Source organism: Drosophila biarmipes, chromosome 2R, assembly GCF_025231255.1.
Source record: "Drosophila biarmipes strain raj3 chromosome 2R, RU_DBia_V1.1, whole genome shotgun sequence".
NCBI lineage: Eukaryota > Metazoa > Arthropoda > Insecta > Diptera > Drosophilidae > Drosophila > Drosophila biarmipes.
The window spans coordinates 20190852-20212901 of record NC_066615.1 but is presented as its reverse complement, the minus strand read 5'-3'; the positions used below and the strand labels follow the sequence as shown (position 1 = coordinate 20212901).

The 22050-nt window shown below is 43.2% G+C and overlaps 2 protein-coding genes across 13 annotated transcripts; both read left to right on the top strand.

Annotated features, from left to right (window-relative positions):
- Positions 1–4611: 4611 nt before the first annotated feature.
- Positions 4612–6000, top strand: LOC108022104 (uncharacterized). Its single transcript, XM_044092098.2, has 3 exons — positions 4612–4673; positions 5245–5577; positions 5643–6000. The coding sequence occupies exons 1-3, from the start codon at positions 4626–4628 to the stop codon at positions 5964–5966; spliced, it is 705 nt and encodes a 234-aa protein (XP_043948033.1). The 5' UTR covers positions 4612–4625; the 3' UTR covers positions 5967–6000.
- Positions 6001–6757: 757 nt separating this feature from the next.
- Positions 6758–8746, top strand: LOC108022103 (LWamide neuropeptides). 12 transcript variants are annotated; one of them, XM_050888131.1, is made up of 4 exons: positions 6758–6830; positions 6890–7201; positions 7265–7649; positions 7992–8746. In XM_050888131.1, exons 1-4 carry the CDS (start codon positions 6777–6779, stop codon positions 8645–8647), a joined length of 1407 nt encoding a protein of 468 aa, XP_050744088.1. In that variant the 5' UTR covers positions 6758–6776; the 3' UTR covers positions 8648–8746. The 12 variants fall into 12 exon arrangements, with proteins under 12 accessions (XP_050744088.1, XP_050744091.1, XP_050744085.1 ...); XM_050888134.1 differs by having other exon boundaries at positions 7265–7820; positions 8418–8746; XM_050888128.1 differs by having other exon boundaries at positions 7265–7820.
- The last annotated feature ends 13304 nt before the right edge of the window (positions 8747–22050 follow it).

The window sequence follows — 22050 nt, the reverse complement described above, 5'->3', positions numbered from 1 at the left end:
GGCAACAGTCGCTTCCGATTCGTGGCTACGCTGTGCCGGAAACGGAAACGGATGTGGATGCGTGTGCGTGTGCGCTGGGCTCCAGCGAAGCAAATGCAACTGTTGCAGGTGAAAATGCAATGCAGTTGCAGCAGTTGCAGCAGTTGCAGCAGACGCAGTGACCTATACAGGGTGTGTGGCCAGATCAGAGTGGATGGGAGTGGTTTTAAGTGCAAAACGCATCATGTGGTTAATGCACTTTAATTGCCGTTGGCCATCCGAACTAGACCGTTGGCGGTGTTGAATGCAGGACACCGCAGTGCCCCACCCACCTGCCCCGTGCGCACCATTTAACTTGATTAAAGTTCGCATTTGGATAACTTTGAGGCACCTCTAAGCTGTAACAAAAGCGGAGCGCAGCACTAAAACCTAATATCCACCAGTAAAATCAACTGGAAAAGCCCCGAACAGCCAGTAAATCTACGACACACAAAGGAAATGTTACGGCTCAGCCTCCCGCCCTCTCGCTCACTCGCCGTGCGCCCTCTCGCTTCCACTTTTCCGACAATTCCCCGGCGTGCAATGAAAGCGTTAATAAATTTCATGAGTCCTCGCATAAAAACTTCCGCCCACCTTCTCCTCGTCCATTCAGATTTTCCGCTTTTCCCTCTTTGAAATGCAAATTTCGGATCCTACACTGCACCCCTGTCCCCCCCTGGAAAATGTAAATCACATTCACAATCAGATTAAATCTCAATAAGCATTGGACTAAAATTCAAATGCCATTTTGCCATTAGACCGCACAAATATTGTCACAGAAAATCAAGGCCCCGAACAAAAGTTTCCAGCAGCGCTCGGCCCCTCTCACAATTTTCCTCCGACTTTTCCACACATATGGCGCAGCGGGAGTGTTTTCCCTTTCCCCCTTCTCACGGCCCCCTCCCATTTTTTGTTAGTATTTATTTAAAAACATGGCGGCAAATGCGGAGCAACACGAAAATGTTGCATTGAATTAACATTTAGAGAACACAAAAAAAGTGCCGTGTTCGCCAAACAACAAGAACTGGGCTACATGTTACACATTTTTAATGTTCTCCGGCGGTGCTTAAAAACGAAAAAAAAAGTAATGATATTGCGCGAGAAAATACAAACTAAAATTAAATGAATGCAAATAATTTACAATGGCATAAAGTGTTGACAGGGGAAAGTTTCCCTGGGAAATTTGCATAAAAAACTTATTACACATTTACCTTTCGCGAGGCAATCGGTCCGCTATCGCTGCAAAGTGCTCTTTAAACCTGAAGAGAACTCAAGGGTGGGGCTGAAAAAATATTAATTTAAATGAAGCGCACACTCAATTGATCTCAGCGTATCGAGTGTATGTTTTAAAACTTATTAAGTGATGCGTGAATAAAATATTTTAAATAGTTGACTCACATAACTCGCAGATATTCTGCTGAGTTATAGCGACTATTATGCAGAGCTTAAAGAGATAAATCAGGGTAAATACAAGGCATGAATTATACAATAATTATCATTGCTCCTTCTCACAAATACACTTTATTATTTAACACTTTAATAATAGCACGGCTTAAATATTTAGCAGTTTACTCACATCGTTTTGCAGATATCCCACTAAGTTATGGAGACCATTATGCTGAGCTCGACGAGTAAGTACACCTCTTGATTTATACACAATTCAATCCTCCTCATAGTAATTCGATTCTCTATTAAGGCAAATTAATATGTCCGCTAAAATCGTTTACTAAAAATAATTACAGCTGTAGGCTGGTTTCAATTTCACTGTTAAATGGTTGGTCATTGTTCTTATTATAAAAATAGGTTTAGGCTTAATAGATTTAGCTTAATTGATTGCCTAATCCATCGTAAAATATTGAATATGTTATATAGAAAAATCAAATTAAATTAGCTGAACTTGTTGACGTTTTTTAAAGGTATTATAAGTAAATTGCTGACAAACATGTGCATATACAAAAGAATATATTTTTTTATTAAAATATTTGTACTGTCAATGGCAAGCCCTCTTTTCTGTTTCCCACCACCGGAGCATAAATGCATATCTACCGCTTAAATATCTGTCGCAGTTATTTAAAATAAATATCTGTGAAAAGTAAGCCCCTCGGTGAAGGGCTTTCCCGCCCTCAGCTGGTGTCCTATGCGCTTTTTCCGGATGCACTCTTAAAATTAAAACTGCCATTGTGCGTGACTGTCTAGACCCCGCATTTATTTGCCAGTCGAGCTGTAGTAAACAAAGGCGCTGACAGCGGCAACGGCTGAAGCATTAACAACAACGGCCGCAAACAATGCGCAACAATATCCACATCCTTACCGGCCTGTCGTGCGCTGTACGCAGCGGCATTCCATTTTTAATGACGCCAGTCATCAGCTGGATGAGATGAGGAGCATCCAGAGGGCCTGTCAAAAGGCCCCTGCTCGTATTTAAAGCGACACTCGAGCCGCTTCCCCTCATAACTCGCATAAATCATTGCTCTTTTCGGGCCCGTGTAATGAAAGTGCTTAACAGCTACTCGAGATCCGAACAGATGCAGAAACACAGCCAGAATCAGTGGCGGAAACAGAAGCCGCTGTGTAAAGCCACTTCAAGCGAATTACATGACTTACCACTCCACGGAGGCCCGGGAACAAGAACAGCAGCTCCATCTCCTCGAGGGGAAAAGGGGTGCCAGTTCCATCAAACCAAAATGATATGACACCGGCAGCGACAACCCAATCTGCGTCGGGAATCAGATCCAGAGAAGGAGCCCTGACTTGTGGCTTACCTTCGCGCCTGCCAGGACAAATAAAACGGCTGCCCACATTCAAATTAGCACTTGTCGCCCGTTAAATCTTTCTCCCGGGAACTTCCAGCGCAGCAGATGCGACTGGCAGAAGGGCACTCAGAAAAATCAGAGAAAAATTCCAATAAAAATAAATTCTGTATGTGAAATAACACACAAAAATAGTCAAATAAATCCATTTATAGATAAATTAGCCCAGTCAATTGACGATTTGGCAAATTAAATAGTAACTCTCACATCCAAACCTATTTTTTAATGGTAGTTTTATGTATTATTAATTTTAATTTTTTTTTATTATTTATTTAATTAAATAGTGACCAAAAACAAAAAAATACTCTTCACTATTTTGAACTCCAAAATTTGAATTGTTCCTTATCTTTTTTTTACCTAGGTAACGTTTTGTCCAAATGACAATTTCCTAAACTTTAAAGAGTTGGCTTTAAATATTTTACAAATTGTACATGCTGATAGAATAAATGCGTAGAATATTGTTAAGTCGCATTATCTAAGTCTTAGGAATTTGTTAAAATTAATCCATTGAAGTAGCATTCATCTGAGCAAGTGTCATATGGCCATGGTGAAACGTGATAGATATTTTTAGGTATTGCTAAGTTCCATAGCTTTTTTAAAGATGGATGGCATTTTCCTGGCATTATAAATTTAAATCGCAGACAGTGATTCGTTAAAATTAAATTCTCACGCAACAATTGAATTTTTGTGTACACAATTATTCAAAGCAAAGTCAATTACAGTTTCGGGTGGTTCAGAGTCTTGTAGTATAAATATCCAATATTTCCGGTGTACTCCTACCAAAAGTTGGCCGAGCCACTTTATGCTTTTGATAAATCGTTCGAGTTGCGACGACTTTTCCACCAAGGTGCTTGGAACAATGTCTCAGCTTATAAATCTTGTTTGGTCTATCGCAAGATGTATGTGAAGTGCCAGACACGTGGAGCCAGAATTTTCCATTTTCCCGCCCCGGGGCGGTGTGTGTGTGTTTTTGATAAATACCTGCCTCACTCTTTTGGCAGCCGGTCAACTCCATACCATCCCCAAAAGCAGTTTTTTCAAAGCGTTTTCTGGCATGAAAAGTGAAAAATGAAGCACGAGTCGAGTGCGTGCCACGCTAATTAGATGATAGTATACTATTATTATTTTCAATTGTCGACAGCGGTGTTAGAAAGATACACAAATGCGGTTTGATAACAGTTGATAAGCGAATTCATGGAAATTGGGTTTTTACTTTCAATGACCTTAGGGGCTACGAATTGAGCTATCGGCCGTGGGTCTATCAGTTCTGGGAACCGCCTTTGAGTTCCGAGAATAGGCAAACGAGATTTCGTTGATTTATGGACATGTAATCGGTAGATTAAAATCCCAGCTGAAGTGCCTCTTAAAAGTGATCGCGTAAATCACTCAAAACCACTGGCAGAGCTACCAGATTTTCGAACGCCATTACTCAGCGGGGCCGCAGTGAGTTGTTATATCATAAATAGGTTCAGATAAGACTAGGTGCAGACAGACTTACCGACCCCAAAGGGGGTGTGCTGGCTGGCTTATCAGGCGACATGGCACCTGCTGATTGGAGTGCCTCCTAACCTGGCAACCAGGTATCATAGCCCCTTTGGAGATGAGTCTTAGCCCTGCTGAAGGCCAATTAGATGAACATTTGCCATGTCTTCTTGTTCGGCTTGTATCTAATCGCAGTGCATTGCCAATTAGTTGTTAATTTTGGGTCATGATGTGTCTTTCCAACGGGAAGCTGAGCTATAAAAGGCCCTGCGGCTCGCCAGAATCAATAGATTGAAAGTATTTCAAGTTCCGAAGATGCAGCTATTCACACGAGTTATCCTTCTGGCCGTGACCCTGATCAGCGTGAGTTTTTAAGTTATTGTTGGGTGAGAAAATCATTGTAGCGAACGATTTTCGGGGTTTTTGTTTAACTTTTTATATTATCGCTCTGATTATTATCGTTAAAAAACAAATATCACGCAAACTTTGTTGCCTTAGATTTAGCTGGGGGTTTTGTTTGACAGTATTATCAACTTATTTCATAAAACAAAAAAGGAAATAACAATTGCCATCAAAAACACTTATCTGACTCAAGACAGCTGGTATCTACGTGTACTTTACTTACATATAATCAGATGTAATGCTTTTATAAGGAAGCGGTCTCTTTTGTGGGCAAATAATCAACTAACAATGACAGATTGGAAAATTTTTTTTTGAGTAAAGGTAAACACGTTTACATTGTTGAAGATGAGTACGTTAGGTTGACATAAGCTGAAGGCAATAAAAAGAATATTGTATAATATAATATAACATAATAAAATATAATTTTTCAAATATTTATTTAAATTAAATCACAAATATTAGGCTGTGTATATTGAAAAAAAACTCATTTGTATGGCAACGAAAGCTTAAGAAAATACTCCTCCACTTCCAGGTCAGTGCCGTGCCGCGTTTTGGAGAAGATGGGGTTCTGGAGCAGGTCCTTTTCCGCATGGTCGGTGGTGAGGCCCAGGGACGCGCCCTGCCTCCCGCTGCCCAGACCTGTGCCAACAACTACCTGAACACCACCCAGAAGAACGGCGACAAGCTGGCCAATGCCACCGACGCCTGCGAGGCGGCAGCCAACCGCACCAAGGTGTCCTACACCCAGACGAGCAACTCCACCGTCAGCCAGATCCGCCTCCAGCTGTTGACCCTGGAGCAGAACCTACAGCTCTGCCGCAACGAGACCGACGCGGCTCTCTTCCTCAACTGCACTGTGTCCACTGTGAGTTTACAGTGTGCATTCTGTTTATTAAAATTCAAATCAAATCAAATCCTATTTTCCCCCAGTTCGACAAGAACCTCCAGCTGCTGGACACTTCCAACTCGCAGGCCTACCAGACCCAGTCTCAGTTCGTCTCCAACGCCACCCAGGTGACTGCCGAGAAGACCAACTGCATCAGCGCGGCTGTGAGCGAGGCCAAGGTTCAATCCATCCAGGCGGCCAATGACTTCAATACCTGCCTGGAAAAGATCGCCGTCCAGCGGGAGATTCCCCAGCAGCAGGTGCAGCAGCAGCAGGTGGAGCAGCAGGTGATTCACACCCAGATTCCCAAGGAGCAGGTTCCTGAGAGGCCCCAGCAGCAGTTCAACGAGCTGCCTTTGACCAACTAGGTTCAGAGAGAATTAGCCAACAATAAAGTGTTTACATTCATATATATAAAGTCTGTTATATTATTTATTGGATATTCCCAATCTTTGAAAATCTTCCAGAAAATCCATTTACTTTTAAAAAATCATACAAAGTTAAAGAAATAATCCTCATTTTTAATCAAGGCACACTAAAGGCCGGGCATTATTTGTTTACGTTACATTATTAGCTTATCAATTCAATTCATTAATTCTGAATGGGTTTTTCTTTAGAAGAATTCAAATTTCATTAAGAACTGGAACAAAAAATCAGATTATATACAAAATTGCAGAAACTTGCCGTGCTTTTGTTACCAATAAACCCCCATACTACCTGGTATAAAATGTATTACTTTACATTATCAATATATTGATCAATTTTTGTTGGTTTTTTCCCGGGAACCGTCACCGAAAAGTTTCCCTTGTTTTTAATAGTTTATCGGTGCCTTCGAGCCCTCTGAGAACGTAACCCTCTGGAGTTCCCAAAACCCCTGAAGTGGTTACTCACCATGTCTGCCAGTCAGCCGATAGACTTCCTGCCACACTTCACACCCAGTTCCGTATTCGCAGGCTTTTATCATGGTGACGGCACTTGTTATCATCAATTAGAATGCTTAAGACTTATCAGCTGCCGTCTATTTTGCCGATTGTGCTGGGGCCTCCGGCCAATTATAGATAAATGCCATTATTCAAGGCGGAATAGAAATAAAATCAAAAATACAAATTCTATTGCCCGACGCTTTAAAATGGTCACCTGCCAACGAGGCCAACTCAGAAGCGATTCGAACCGCCAAGATGGAGGTTCCGTGCAAAATATTAACCGTGTGCCTGCTGCTCGTCGGCGCTCAGGTGAGAATGCCAAGTCTCCAGAGAAGCAGCTTATGTAATCTGAAAAACAAATCCCCCAGGCGTTCGAGGCAATCCAACCAGCCAAGAGCTCCAAGGAGCTCACCTGGCAGTCCCATTTCTTTGATGCTCTGACCGGAAACCTGCAGGAGCCGCAGGCTGATGAGCTCATCAGCTTGGAGGACTGCACTGCCCTCTACACGGTGGACAACATCGAGATTCTGTTGACGGCTGGCTACAAGATTCGTCGTTGCAACAATGTGGGGTCCAGGGATATCGAGAGGTATCTGGAACGCGAGGATGCCGTCTACACGAAGCACAACTTCGAAGGGGAGCTGATTTCCTGCCGCACCAGCGATTGCTTCGTGGATACCGTAAGTGGCTATATTGAAATTACTCTCCCGTAAACCCATATCTAAGGGTACTTTTCCGATCAGGTCCTGAATCTGTTCAGCTCGGTGCGTCGTAACCGCTACGACCATCGTCGTCGCCGGGCCTGCATTATCCGCGAGCTGGAGAAGGCATTCGTTAAGCTGGACGCCGCTTCCATCGCTCTCAACGACTGCCTCGCCCAGGCCCAGCCACAGCCTCCCCAGAACAGCACTGTGCCTCCTCCGCCTCAGAACACCACAGCCAGTGGACCTGGAGGAAACAGCACTCAGTGGCCCAGTACCAACACCACTCCCAACTTTACCACAACTGCTATTCCACCATGGTGGGGCAACAACACTAGTGAAGGACCGTCTGGAAACACGACAACTCTTCCTCCATGGTGGGGAAACAACACCACCAACGGACCATGGGGAAACAACTCTACTGAAGGTCCATGGGGAAACAACAACACGACTCTTCCTCCATGGTGGGGAAACAACAGCACTAACGGACCCTGGGGAAACAACTCTACTGAAGGGCCATGGGGAAACAACACGACCCTTCCACCATGGTGGGGAAACAACTCCACCAACGGACCCTGGGGAAACAACTCTACTGAAGGTCCATGGGGAAACAACACGACCCTTCCTCCATGGTGGGGAAACAACTCCACCAACGGACCCTGGGGAAACAACTCTACTGAAGGTCCATGGGGAAACAACAACTCGACTCTTCCTCCATGGTGGGGAAACAACAGCACTAACGGACCCTGGGGAAACAACTCTACTGAAGGTCCATGGGGAAACAACACGACCCTTCCTCCATGGTGGGGAAACAACAGCACCAACGGACCCTGGGGAAACAACTCTACTGAAGGTCCATGGGGAAACAACACGACCCTTCCTCCATGGTGGGGAAACAACTCCACCAACGGACCCTGGGGAAACAACTCTACTGAAGGTCCATGGGGAAACAACAACTCGACTCTTCCTCCATGGTGGGGAAACAACAGCACTAACGGACCCTGGGGAAACAACTCTACTGAAGGTCCATGGGGAAACAACAACACGACCCTTCCACCTTGGTGGGGAAACAACAGCACTAACGGACCATGGGGAAACAACTCCACTGAAGGGCCATGGGGAAACAACTCAACTCTACCTCCATGGTGGGGAAACAACACCACCAACGGACCATGGGGAAACAACTCTACTGAAGGTCCATGGGGAAACAACAACACGACTCTTCCTCCATGGTGGGGAAACAACACCACCGTAGGACCCATCTTTAACAGCACCACTGATGGCCCCATCAGCAACACCACTGCTAACCCTTGGCTTGGAAACTCCACCCAGGGACCCTGGAACTCCACCACCGCCGACGGCACGACCACCACCAAGGGCAACTGGTTCGATCACCTGATGAGCGAGCTTGGAAACCTCTTCTAGACCCGAAAATCCACGCGAAGCACATCCCCACTGTTCGGGGGTTTGGTCAGTAGCCTAAGCTTTAGGCCAGCAAATAAATAAACTTATCAGCATTGAAAAGCTTTTGCGATTATGCTCGATTGGCGGGCCAATCAAGGCGGGCGGGTTGATAAGTTGATAAGCCATCGCCCCCAATGGGAAGTTACGAGAATGAGACGCCGCAAATTAGACGGAGACCGCAGCCACCCACTGGGATCCAGGATCCAGAGTGCCGGGCTCTCCGGGTCCGGATTGATTAAGATTTATTAGCCAGCTGCGGAGACCACGTGTCGCAGACGGCTGGGCAAAATGATGGATTTCAGTGAGACGTCAGCAAAATATAGCCGATACTCCGGACGTGGCCTTGAGTTCTGGAGAGGGTGGCCCTCCGGCTCAGCGCAAAAAACCCGCATACATAACGAGCTGCGAAGCTCCATAATTAGTTGGGATCTAGCGATGGGGGCCTCGGTAATGAGCTGTCTGCCTTTGTGCTGTGCTTCCAGCTAAACCAATAAAATAATCATGGATTAAATAAACGTTATTGGTCAGGCAGAAATCACAGAGCACTCTGGCAAAGGACTCGAGCCGCCGGCCAAAGGTTGAATAATTGCAGGGGGCTGACATTTGCATAACCTCCTGTCTGCCAGTCGAACTGTCCTCCGATGGTGGTGGTGGCAACGGTCGTGCCAGGGAGTTCCCACTGTGCTTCAGCCACACAAAGGGAAGCTGACCTAAACAATGGAAGTATGCGCAAAACTTTTAACCTCAGCGCCAGTAGATAAATCAACCTGGATCATCACCCACAGCATTCGTTGTCAGCACACACCTTCATTGTGTGTCCTGCGAAGGGTAAATCCCCGCCAGACACATCTGCACTGGGCCGAAAGTGGGCGATTTAGCGTGGTAAGTTGTATTTAATTGAGAGGGAAATTTGAATCATATTACTTAAGGAAAAAATCATTATAGTCAGGATTATTGTATTATTATCTATTGCAAGTTAAGAAAATTACAATAATAATAATTATTTAAGAGATTATTGGATTATTATAGTTGAGCTTTTGATTAGTTAGTGCTATTAAGATGTAGATGGCGCCATCATAAATTTTTTCCGCCATCTACATCAGAAGTAATATTTTTCTTAAATTTCTTTAAAATCCTATGAATAAAATCCCTCGTGTTTATTTACTAAAAAGATTTAAGAAAATATTGGAATATTGGTAACTTTCAAGGTCTCAATTCTAAGCCTTCTTTGAAATCTCTCAAATCGAAAAATAGAGAAAAGGAAGATACAGCACCTAAAATTACTCTAGGAAAATCAGGTCAGCAAAATACGCAACTCTTCTAAAAAAGAGAAATAGCTACTTATACCAAAATAATAATATATCTTTATATTAAATAGAAATATATTAATATATTTAAAGAAAAAAATTCTTCGGAAAAAATTCAAAACTTTCGAGATAATATGATTTGGAAAAAAAAACACTAAAATATGACCAAACTTATCTGTGAAACGCTTAGAATACTAAATGTATCTCACTATATTACCAACTCAAAAACTGTGTTATGACACCCTGGCTTTTCCCAGTGCAGCCACTCGCTGTTGCATTGGTTTGCAGGAGCTGCCAGTAACATTTACGCCGCCGGGAGTGTGTGTGCTCAAACATTTTCCCACACTGACCGGCACTGCAGCCCTATGTGTATCTGCAGCTATAGCTATAAATTGCACCAGGACCTTTGCTCACCGCCTTTGTGGGTGTGCGCCTGGTGTTTGCCTGTGTGCGGGTCAATATTTTTTCATGTTAATTCAACTTGCATGGCTGCGGCACACGGGGCGAGTGTGCGATGGTGATGAGGCGAGTCCCGGGCGCGTACCCCTGGAATTTAAATCAAGGCGGCCCCTCATTCCGAATAGGAATCCGCAGCCGAATCAGAATCCCCAACCGAATTTCGAGACTCGTGCTCCCCATTTCGCTTTAACTTTTGGCCCCCGGACCGTAAAAAGTTTTAATGAAAATGCTTGAAATTAAGTGATCAATTAACATTAATTGCCGCATGCAGGGCGAAACTTCATAAAAATGCCGCTCCTAGGTGATTAGATTACGGACAAAGGATTGACCCTTTCGAAATCAAAAGTTTCCCTGGCCTGCAAGCCCAAACATATAACACTAAAGCCAACGATGAGCGTTACGATGTTACCGTCTAAATTGCCAATTAAGATTGCCAACGATACTGCCCCAGCAAAACTGAAAGGGCCGAGAAGATGGCGAACTTGAAATTAGTAAGTCATTAAAGGGCAAGAAAGGCAGCGCATCCTTAAAGTGTCCCCGAAAAGGGGGCGCGAAAAGGTGCGAGGGGCGTGGCCGGCGTGGGAGACAGAGCAGCTGACAGGCTGACGTTTGGGTAACTAATAGGCCTTATTTGCATGTTAATTGCTCTCGACTAAGTCAACACCAACAGGAGTGGCAACAGCAGGGTAAACGATGGCATAAAAGTATTATAATAACAGTAGCACAATTTTCCAGGCAGCAAGAATAATGAGCAGCTGAGAAAAGCTGAGGGAAAACACCGACAGACCGAGGAGCTGGAAAGCAAACTCCTCACGTTTTGCATTAATTTTCAGCGCAGCAGCGGCGGAAAAGTGTCGCCCAAAAGTAGGCAGCACTCCTCTAATGAACCCATTAAAGTCACCAGGCCAATAAAATTATGCTGTCATTTCTGGGACCACCAAACCCAACCCAACCTATGCACATAACCCAAAACCACATTGTAACCCGGCATTGATGGCGCTTTGTCTCTCTGGCTGATAAATCGCTGGCATCACATTCCCTGATTTTGGCCATAATTGTTTGTAGTTCGCCGGCACAGCACGCATGCTGCGGAACTCACTCGTATTTCACAGCCAGCCCGCAAACTATTTGCCTAATGACAACACATAAAGCAGCGTGCCACAATGTCCACAAGCCCAAATAAATAAATACTTTTTGCCTCTCCGCCGCCTTCGTTTGCCATTTATTTTAATTTCATTTTTAGAATCTGCATATGCATGGCGCTGCGCTCTGTGGTTCTTTTTCCCGGGCAGCGGCAAAGCGGATCCAACAATTTCTCTAACTAACGCCATCAGCAGATAAACTAGCAGGCCAAACTTTGCCATACATGTTTGCGAAATTATGCAAAACTTGCGGCCAGGCTAAGCCAAAGCCGTATATTCTAGCATCGCCGAATATAAATAAAGCCCACAAAAATATAAGTCATTCTTGGACTACTAAATGTATTTTCCTAGGATTGCTTTGCAGCCCAAGAGCAGAAAAAAAAACCAAAAAAGAGCAGAAAAAAAAACCATTTAAAATAAAAATCTGGTATAAAACCCTACTATCAAAAATCCCAGATTTCCTCAAAATATTTTGTAATAACATAAATTTTTTTATGATATTTTACAATTCTTCTCAATAAAATCTGTATTATCAGTTGTGTTTGGCAAGGATGTTTGAGTTGTTTTTGAGAGTCAATATTGTCCTTTCCTTTTTTATCCCTTAAATATTAAGCTACCCCAAAACGAAATCGATCAGCCCCAACATAAAATAAACAATTTACATATATTTCGAAGCCCCCCTGTGTTTTCTGCCGAGGCCAAAGCCTGAATCATTAGTATATTATACTCTAAACCCACGAGCAAATGCCATAATGTGCTCGAATTCGATTACACATTATGATAATGCCGCAACCCTTAATCTAATTATATAAATTTGACAACCGAATGAAAACGCATATGCAATTACCGCAAATCGGAATCAAAAAACAAAACAAATTAATTGCGCTGAAAACGCTAACCATTTTGTTAAATCGATCAAAGTTAATTGAAGTCAGTTGGCGGCACATTTGCATGTCATACATATTTAACAAACGGCAAAACACTCGGCATAACTGAGTGCAACATCGCGGGAAATTAGCATAATATCCACGCACACGCAACATGCAACAATACGCGTTCCCCAATCAAAGAATTACCCTTCGTGTTTCCTTGCAATTTGCGCATAGTTATGGAAATGCACGATTAAGAGTCGAAAACAATTCACAAAACTTGAAAACGAGGCACATAATTGGAGCCCCAATTTGCGGCACACGCAAGGTAAAAACAATTGCCGAGCAGTAAAGATTGCACGAGCCATGCCAGCAGATCGACTTCAACACATCATATAAATAAACCATTAATTCCCGATGAAACGGAGAACCCTTTGCCACGTGCCAGGGAAAAAAGAGGAGAGAACAACCCACATCACTTGCAATAAAAAGCGTAATTTGTATAGTAAATATGTAAGCGAGGTGTGAAAGCCATAAAATCAGGGATTCAGGGATGTAGGATTGCAGGGAGGCCACGTGAGAAACTCGGGGAGTTGCACATAATACTCAGCGAGCGGCTCTGGATGCTAACTATGAAATAGTCATAGTCAAGTTTATCCTTATCTCTTGCCGCAGGCCATGCCCATAAATTCACAAGTGCGCCCATTAACGCTCGAGTCCTGGCCAAAGTCCTTAAAGCATAAAAGCCGCGTCCATAAATTTGCCTGCCTAATACAATGTCGCCTCGGCCGGCGAGCATAATGGCCTAAGTAAGCGGTTAACACTTGCGGAATGGGCCAAGATCCTGCCGGAGCAGGGCCCAGACAATGGCTTTCCTCGGTCTCAGCCGCCACTGCGGAAGACTCCATTAAATTGTCAATTGTAAAAGAGCAGCCGTGAAGTGAAATTGAAACGAAAAAATACGTACCTATATATATATATATATATATCTGTACAGTGGAGCTACGTATAGCTGGGCTGCCGCGTAATTGAACTCTACAATTGTTAAATTTACTGCAATTTTATGGGCTGCTGTGGACGCAAATTGTGCGCTCGCTGATTGAAATAAATTGAAGCTTAATGCCCGCGAATATTGAAAAAAGTTTTCTCGATTTAATGGCCCTCTGATTGAATTACGTATACGCGGTGTGTGCTCGGCCAGGAGCCAGCCGCATCTATCATAAAACTGGGCCCCATAATTACACGGATATGGCCAGCAGCTCCGCATTCAATCAGTTGGAAAAGTGCACACCTAAACAATCGAACAATTGAGCTGCGGACCCACTGAATGGCCATGCAACTCCGTGTAAACAATTGTGCACATAAATTAGCGTGTTATGTTAGTTTTTCGGGGTAATCGCTTTTCGCCAGAGCTCTGTTTTCCCCACCCCGATTGCCCCCCATTTTATTCGGTGGCATGCCACACGAGACCGGCGAGTTGAGAGCTGCCATGTGCATGCAGCTGAGTGCATTCCCCGGGAAGCGGGCATCGGGAATCGGAGTTGCTTCTGTCCGAAAAACCCTCCGGTTATTTTTTGGGCTGGCTCAGCGGATGCCATAATGGTCACATAATGAAACAAATGCCATGCAAGAGGGCATTATGCGAGGCACGAGTGAATTATGTCACATTGCTGTGGGCCAATAATCGTGAATTCGCAAATAAAGCAGGGGGTTTTGTAAACATTTCTCAAATTTAGCAGGGATCTACCCGAAATTTTAAAGGTCTCTGAGTTTCCTAAAAACATATTTGCAATCAAACCAGTTGATGAAGATTTTTCTTCTTCTTAACTGATTGGACTTTTTTCAATTTGTGTGTTTGGGGTTTGAAAATAAATAATAAATCGCAAATCACTAGGCTTTTAAGAACACTTATAAATATAATTTTTAGCTGTCTAAAAGTATGCAGTGAATATATGATAGTGAGCATACTTTAGACACCCTAAACCTTCATAGCACCCCAAAATACTTAGTTTGTTTCCAAATGATTTTTGTATCATTATAAACCTTAACGATTGCAATATAGTTACAGTTTTTATCATATTTGCCGCTTGCCGAACTACTTTCCATTCTCCCTTTTTAATTTACACATTTTGCAACTTTCTCCTGCATAAAATGTGTGAAGGCATAAACATTTATCTATTATCCTTCTTCATTTGGCTTTCATCTTAATCTAGCACTACTTGTAGTATTTCCCAGCCTGCTCAACGATTTGTGGTCCTTTTTGTGGCAGCTGGAAAAGCGCATTGCCTGCCGCCTTCTCCTTTTGTTTTTCTTGTTTTAATTAAAAATGTGCTCGCCTGCTTGTGCTTTTGTGCTTGCTGCTGGCTGCTGGCTGCTTTCTGCTCGTAAAGCGAATGGCAGGCGACTTCCGACTGGGATTAAAATCAATGTCCTGTTCTCTGTCGCTCTCTGACTTCTGCCCGCCCCCACCACCACCCACTGGCCCCTCACGATCTGTCAAGGCTGAAGGACTGAAGGCCGAAGGACGCACGCTGAGGTTGAGGCTGCTGCGAGGCTGCAACACTGAGGAGGAGACAATAAATTTCATATTGCCATAGGACATAAAAGGGCGTGTATAATATGCAAACACAATCAACGCGTCAGGACAGTTGCACGCAGGGGGTTGGGGGGGTGGAAAAGAGGCTGGAAAAAGGGGTCGCAATGAAAGGATCTCCCAGCCTCCCAGCCACCCACACCCCCACACGCATTCACATAACAATTCAAGTGAAGCACACATACGCAAATAAATGTAAGCTAAACTTTGAAGTGCCAGGCAGGCACATATTGCATATGTAATAGTTTGCGTGTGCGTGTGTGTATCTGCGGGCGTGTGTAACTGTGGGTGTGCGTATCTGTGCGTGTGTGCGTGCATAAAGCAAAGCAATATAAAAGGAAATAAACCGGCGACAGGACTGCCAGCTCCACAAACTAAACGAAAAAAGAACATGAGCGGAGTATAGGAGGAATATAAAAAGAAAGCTAAAGGAGGAAAAATATGAAGAGCAAAAAGTTTTTTATGTGGAGACGTGCAGAAATTTTTAATTTGCGGTTTTCCCGAGCTGGATCCGCAGCTGAAACTAAAGCGGAGCCATAGCTCTGTAGCCCTGTAGCCCTGTAGCTCTACGGCTCTGCGGATGTCAGTCGAGCACGCCGCTTATTATGATTTACATATTTTCTATGCGACTTTGCGAGCGGTCCAAAGTTTGCCCAGTTTTGCCCAGTTGTTGAGCTCCGAACAGTCGGAGATCCCGGGGCTCAGACAGAGCACATTTTGTAATTAAAGTTCACGAGGTCAACATGGCATTCAGCATCTACACTCGATGGAGGGGCGGCTGCCGCTGCTACGACTGCTGCCCTCGAGTCGCATTGTTGCTCGCTAGCCATTTTTATTGCATACACCCAGGCGCGCCAAGGCGGGATGGGCAGGAGATGGATGCGAACGTGGATGTGGATGAGAAGGCCAGCCGAAGGACCCGACCCCAGCAGCAAACGAGTTAAGTGCGCTCTAAAATATGTGCCGACACTGGCAGAACATTTAGCTTTTATAATTTATTATATATTACAATAATTTTATCCATTATCTGGCTTAGCTTTCATCAAGTTCAACTCAAAATATTCGGGTTAAATCGCCTTTTTTGGGGGCAATTATTGATTTAAATAGGAAAATTGTTGTTCCCTGAAAAATAGAAAAGATTATTGAGCTAATAATATTTTGTAAAGATTTATCTTCGCAGTGTATATTTTACAAATTTATGAGTAAGGAAGATAGCCCTGCTTTTTAATAATTTTTAATTTAAATTTCAACATAACTAATAATATTACATATAATTTGTAAGGCATGGGATTTTTTCTCAGTGATTGCGCCACTGCGTTGACGTGCATACTTCAGACGCAGCTGAAGGAGCATCGGCGAGAACCGAGGGAGAAAGGATAGAGCAAAGGAGTCTGGGCCACAACGCACCCAACAATGCGAAGTCCGCTTCCTGATCTGCCACGCCCCCTGCCCCAACGCCGCCCCTCATTTTCGCCCCGCGGTGTCTGTCATTTGCATATTTAAATTGCAGCCAAGCAGATTGTCATCGGCGCGTTTTAAACGTTGATAAATGTGCGCCATAATTTTACGTTGCACGCACTCACTCACGCTCACACGCACACACACGCTTGCAGCGAACAGCATTTTAAATGCTCAACACGGCGTATGAGTAACTTGCGACGGCTGCTGCTTCTGCTGCTGCATCTGCCACTGGCGCACGAGCATCTTGTGATTAATAAAGTTTTTCGATTTATTTCCGACACGCCTGCAACCGGCCCGCTTAACCAAAGAGTTTAATCAGCTGTCGGCGATCCAGGAAGGATGTGCGATTCCTAATCAGAAGTGGCATATGAAAGATGGAGATTAAATCGTGTGAAAAACGCTTGCAGCCTTTTAATTAGATAAATAAATTATGCATTTCATTTGTCTTTCCAAAAGTACAAACTTGTATTGTAGATTACTTTAAAATACCTTTATTATATGAAAACAGTTGGCTATTATAAGCTAGCTTTAACCTACAAGCTAGTTTTTAAAAGAAAAAAGGAATTAAAGATGATATAATATTTTTTAAGTTATTTAAAGTACAGTATAAATATGAAGGTATGCCCCTCCTAAATTTAATGAATTTTAAAAGTTGTAGAGATAATCCTTAAAACAGAATGTTAAATATCTCATAGATGTCCCATAGCAGAATAAATATTATATAATTTCTTAAGAGAAAAGAGAGTTTTTAGTAGTCATTCCCTAATTTAAAAAATCATTTACCTACTCCCAGAAGAAAACATTCTTTCCACCTCCTAAACCAACTGAATCAGCGGTTTATGAGTTAAATAAATGTAACACATAATGCAGTTAGAAGTCCGTACCTGGCCACTTCTGCAACTCATTCATCTCCCTCTAATAGAGTCTCAATGTGCTTGGCTTGGTCAGGAGGATATAGTTTGGTTCTGGCCATGGCCAGGAGCTGCCGAGCACACGTAGTTATGGTTTATTGTCCTCCCAGCTTCGAGGAGCCGCAACTCCGCAGGACTCGCAGAGAGCAAACAGCAAACTGGATCCTGGGCAAACAGCCGGACTATGGACTACTCCCTCGTGGAGTTGGGGGAGCAAACATGGGAGCCAGCGCAGCTTGAGTAGCAGTCGGCAAACACACATCCCCCAACAAACACCCTACATTCTGCGCCCCGCACTCCCAAAATCCCGCCTTCCCCTGCTGCATCATTCACAATTTGTTTCAATTTTAAATGCCTCGTCGTGGGCTCCACCCACTCGGCCACCCAACGCCCACAGAAATGGGCGTGGCTGGTGGCCAGCCAGCGTACGTGTAGTTTTAGCGGGCAGTGTGTAGGTGCCCTTGGCTGGCTGCGCATTTCAGTTTCAGTTTGAGTTTCATTTTGAGCGCGCTCTCAAAAATTATCACAGGGAATGTTTCAGCGCCGCCGTCGAGTGCGAAAAGGTTGGCCCCGCACTTAAGCAATGTCAACGCCAGCAAAAGGTTCACTGTAAAAAATAGTTAAGATATTTTACAAGAATAAGGGCAAGTTTAGGCCACGTTATCAAGCTACAAATGGAATATTGAAAACTCTGTGGATAGAAAAGGGCACCAGATTTCTTCGTTCTTATTAACGATTTCTATAAAAAATATTGCGAATACCTTCGACAACGAAGAATTCATGAAAAACATTTGATAGATGCTTACTTATATCATTTCTCCACCTTTCGACAATGATGTGACTAGTCAAGTTGAACTATAAAATTCCTTTTTTAGAACGGCGTCGCTTCTAACGACCCGAAAAATAGATACAAGTACTCTAAACGGACTATAAAGATTCTTTTTAATATGATAAGTCGCCTTACGAGATTTATTATAAATATTTTCTTTGGTGATGGGGATATTTTATCATATATTAATATTATTTTATTAATGAAAATTATTTAAAAATAAAAAATTTCACTGGGCTGAGATTATATTTGATGGTTTCTTTTTGTTAATGGTCTTAACTATTTGCTTCTTTCAAAAATAAATGTTTAATACATATATTTTCAAATTTTTTTGAGAAGCCTAAATCTTATGGTCTTTTTTGTGAGTGTTTCACCACCCCTCCCCCGCTGCCTGGCTGCCTGCCAGCGGAAGGAAGCAAGAAATAGCTGGAGCAGAAGCTGACGGCGCGCTGAGACGATTCGTTGTCGCCCGGCATAAGCGTATTTGCTGAAAACGTAACGCTTGTTAGGACAGATAAGAGCGCACAGGATATATCCACTCGAGGCGGCCGCACAGTACCGGGGAGCCCCTAGGAGTTCGGAGTACGGGAACCAGAAACAGAACCAGGACTCAGAGCTCGGAACCCAAAACCCGGAGACGAGGGGCGGAGTTGCACAGCTCAAGTGGGCGAGAGGCCATGATAAATGACATGTTTCATTTGACATTTTAACAAAGTGTTGAATTTTTGCTGCTTACTGCAAGCTCGTTGGCGCAACATGAAAAAGTGAAGCGAGCTGGGGGATCTTGGCACGTTGTTGCTGCGTCCTTGTTTTGCTTGGCATTATTTTTTACCCTGCCAGTTCCGCGTGAATTGTTTGCAAGTGTTAAATAAACCCAACCACCAAGAAGCCACCACCCACGGAAAATGTACACAGCAGCGTGAGTATGTAATATACTATACACATACATAAATACGTACACCCCTGGCAACAGTATAATTTTTCAATCATGTTTGAGTGCTCTGGGTGGAGCTGAAACTCCGCTCGAACAGTGCGTTCCGTAAGTACTTTCCCCCCAAGTTCGCATTGATCTGGCAACCGTCAAACAATTTGGAAAACAATTCTTTTTACGGCCAGCGGATTGCGGATGACATATGGGATTGCTTTGGTTAAATTTTAATCGAATGGGTTGTGTTTTCACGTTTTTGCGATCTGGTGCGAAGACCATATAATTCCTGGTTGAGTCAAGCATTAACGGAGGTTTTTTTGTGTTCGAAATGGCTTTTTATACTTCAAAGAAATTACAATTTTAAAACAAATTAACACTTTAAGAAATAGTAGTAATAGATGCGTTTCCACAGGAAATATATTAATTTTTTTATTAAAGTTTATGGTTTTAGTTCAAGGAAATTAAAAAAATATTTCGAAAACAATTTATGAACCGCAAATTATGTTTGCCGAGTTCAACATTTCACCCTTTAAATGTGTATCTCCTTTTTATAAATATTTTTTCCAAAAGTAATAGTTGCATTTTTTTTATTAAACTTTAATTGCTGGAAAATAAAGAACTCAGTGAAAAATGTTCGAGATATTGAGCCAGCGAAATTCGCACAGCTCAACATTTTGGGTGTCCTGAAGCCGATAAAAAAGATTGCGAAAAACACTGCGAAGCCCGCTGTGAAAAACTGCCACCCGACACCTTTTCCGATGGGTGGTGGCCCATTTAATGCACTTCAAATTGACAAGTAAAACCGCAAACATTTGCTGACCCGCAAAGCGGGGAAAAAGCGCAAAGGGAAAAGTGGTGCCAATGTGAAAAACAGTGCTACCAATAAACCAAAAGAGAGCTAAAAAACGAGTGCTCATAAAGGGGGCCGAAAGTAACACATACATCGCACAAAGGGGGCCGCTACAGTTAAACTGTGCCAATACACACACGCATTTGCATATAAATGCTTGCCTGGCATGCAGCAGGAAAAAGAACCCAAAAAGGACCCAAACAAAGGGCACAAAATATTTTTAAAATGGCAAACAAAAAGTGCAAACATTTAAGCGCACGGCCAACTGAAAGCCGGCGAAACTGAAATGCTGCCAACTCACTAAAAATGTTGAATGATGAAAATAAAAAATGAAAAATAGGGCGGTCATGCACGCACAAGGGCGTGGCAGTCTGCGGCTGTGTCTGAAACAAAGCCAGGCCATAAAAATAAATATAAATTTAACAATTTTTTTCCCCGACCCTTTTTGTTTGTCCGCTGGTTGGCAAAACATTGTGCACTGCAACAAAATAATGTCACGAAAGGAAAAATTGAGTGTATCCGAGTATGTGTTGTTGAAATATTGTATTGTTATGTTATGTTATCTTGCCAAAAACCAAATATTGCAGTTAATTAAGAAAAGGTCTCAAAATATTAGGTATATAAAATAATGAAAGTTTAACATTTTAATAATGTATGAAAACTTTGGGTATGACATAATACCGATAATCCTTTAAGTCCTTAAAAAGGTTTCGAAAAGTAGGCAACAAGAAAAAGAAACACCGTATTTAAGACATGTTTTGTAGCATACTTTTAGGCACTTAGTTTTAATTTCTTATGGTTTTCTGTAAAAAGCCTTTGTTAATGGCTTAAATTAGTTGTAAAATTTAATTTTTTTAAATATGTAATTTAATTTGACTTATTTTTTGCCGTGCAGCATGTGACACTAGCTGACTGTCCACAGCAGGGAAAATTTCTTTTCACTTCATTTTTTTTGGCTGCGTGTGTTTTGTGGGCGGGACGGTGACGGTGCTTGGTGTCTGAGGTCAGAAGCTCAGCGCTCACCTGGACGCCTCTTTAGCGGCGGGCGGTGGCCGTGGATGTGGATGGCGCTTGACAATGCTGCGTCGCGTCGGCCTGCGTTTTTATGAATTATTTCGTAATAAATTTTCGAAAACAGTTTTTTCGTTTATGCAGCAGGGGGTGTCACTCACACACACGGCCGCACACACTCACGCACACAATAACAAAATTTAACGCCGCATTGAGTCTGGTGAAAGTTTTTTGAGGTGGGCGGTTGGGTGGCTGCTTGGATGCCGTTGCTGCGGTTTTGCACGCACACCAAAGAGAAAAGAAATCCAGCCAGGGCTGCACAACACAAATATTTAAATTTAATTAACTTTATTTACCAAAGCCCGGCTGCGGCAGGCCGAGCTATCAAATTACAGGGCTCAGATGGGGGCCCTTCCTCTGGGAGTGTGAAGTGTGTTTATCCAACAACTTTGCGTCAATCAAATCGAAGCCATCGTAAAAATAGAATGAAGACGAAATCTCCGGCATTGCCAGCTGGAGAAGGCGGAAATGGCTCCAACCACTTCCGGCGGAAGTGCGATTTAGTTGCCACCCCCCCCCACTTTTGTTTACGATTTCCAGCTGCTAATTTAGTGCAGTTGGGTCTCCCGGCCGAATTAGCATTAAAATAAAAATGCGAACTCTGTTAAACAAATAGCCCCAAAGGGATCCGGCTAAGGATAAGTTATCCCTTTTGTCATAAATGTGCGTTTCACAGACATTTCCAAATTGTAATACATCCGCTGGCACACTCAATGGGAAAATGGTTGGGGAAAATGGAAAAGGAGGGGAAAAGGAAAAGTGAGCCGCATATGCGGGGCATTTGTTTAACTGAAAACTGTAGCCGGAACGGAAACGGAAATATATGCTGTCAGCATTTTATTTGTTTGTGAGTGCGTGATTTTTATGCTTCTCTGGCCAGGGCAAACAGGGCCCAGAGCACTGAGCCCAGAGCCCCCTTGGCTAAAAGGGCTGCAAAATAATAA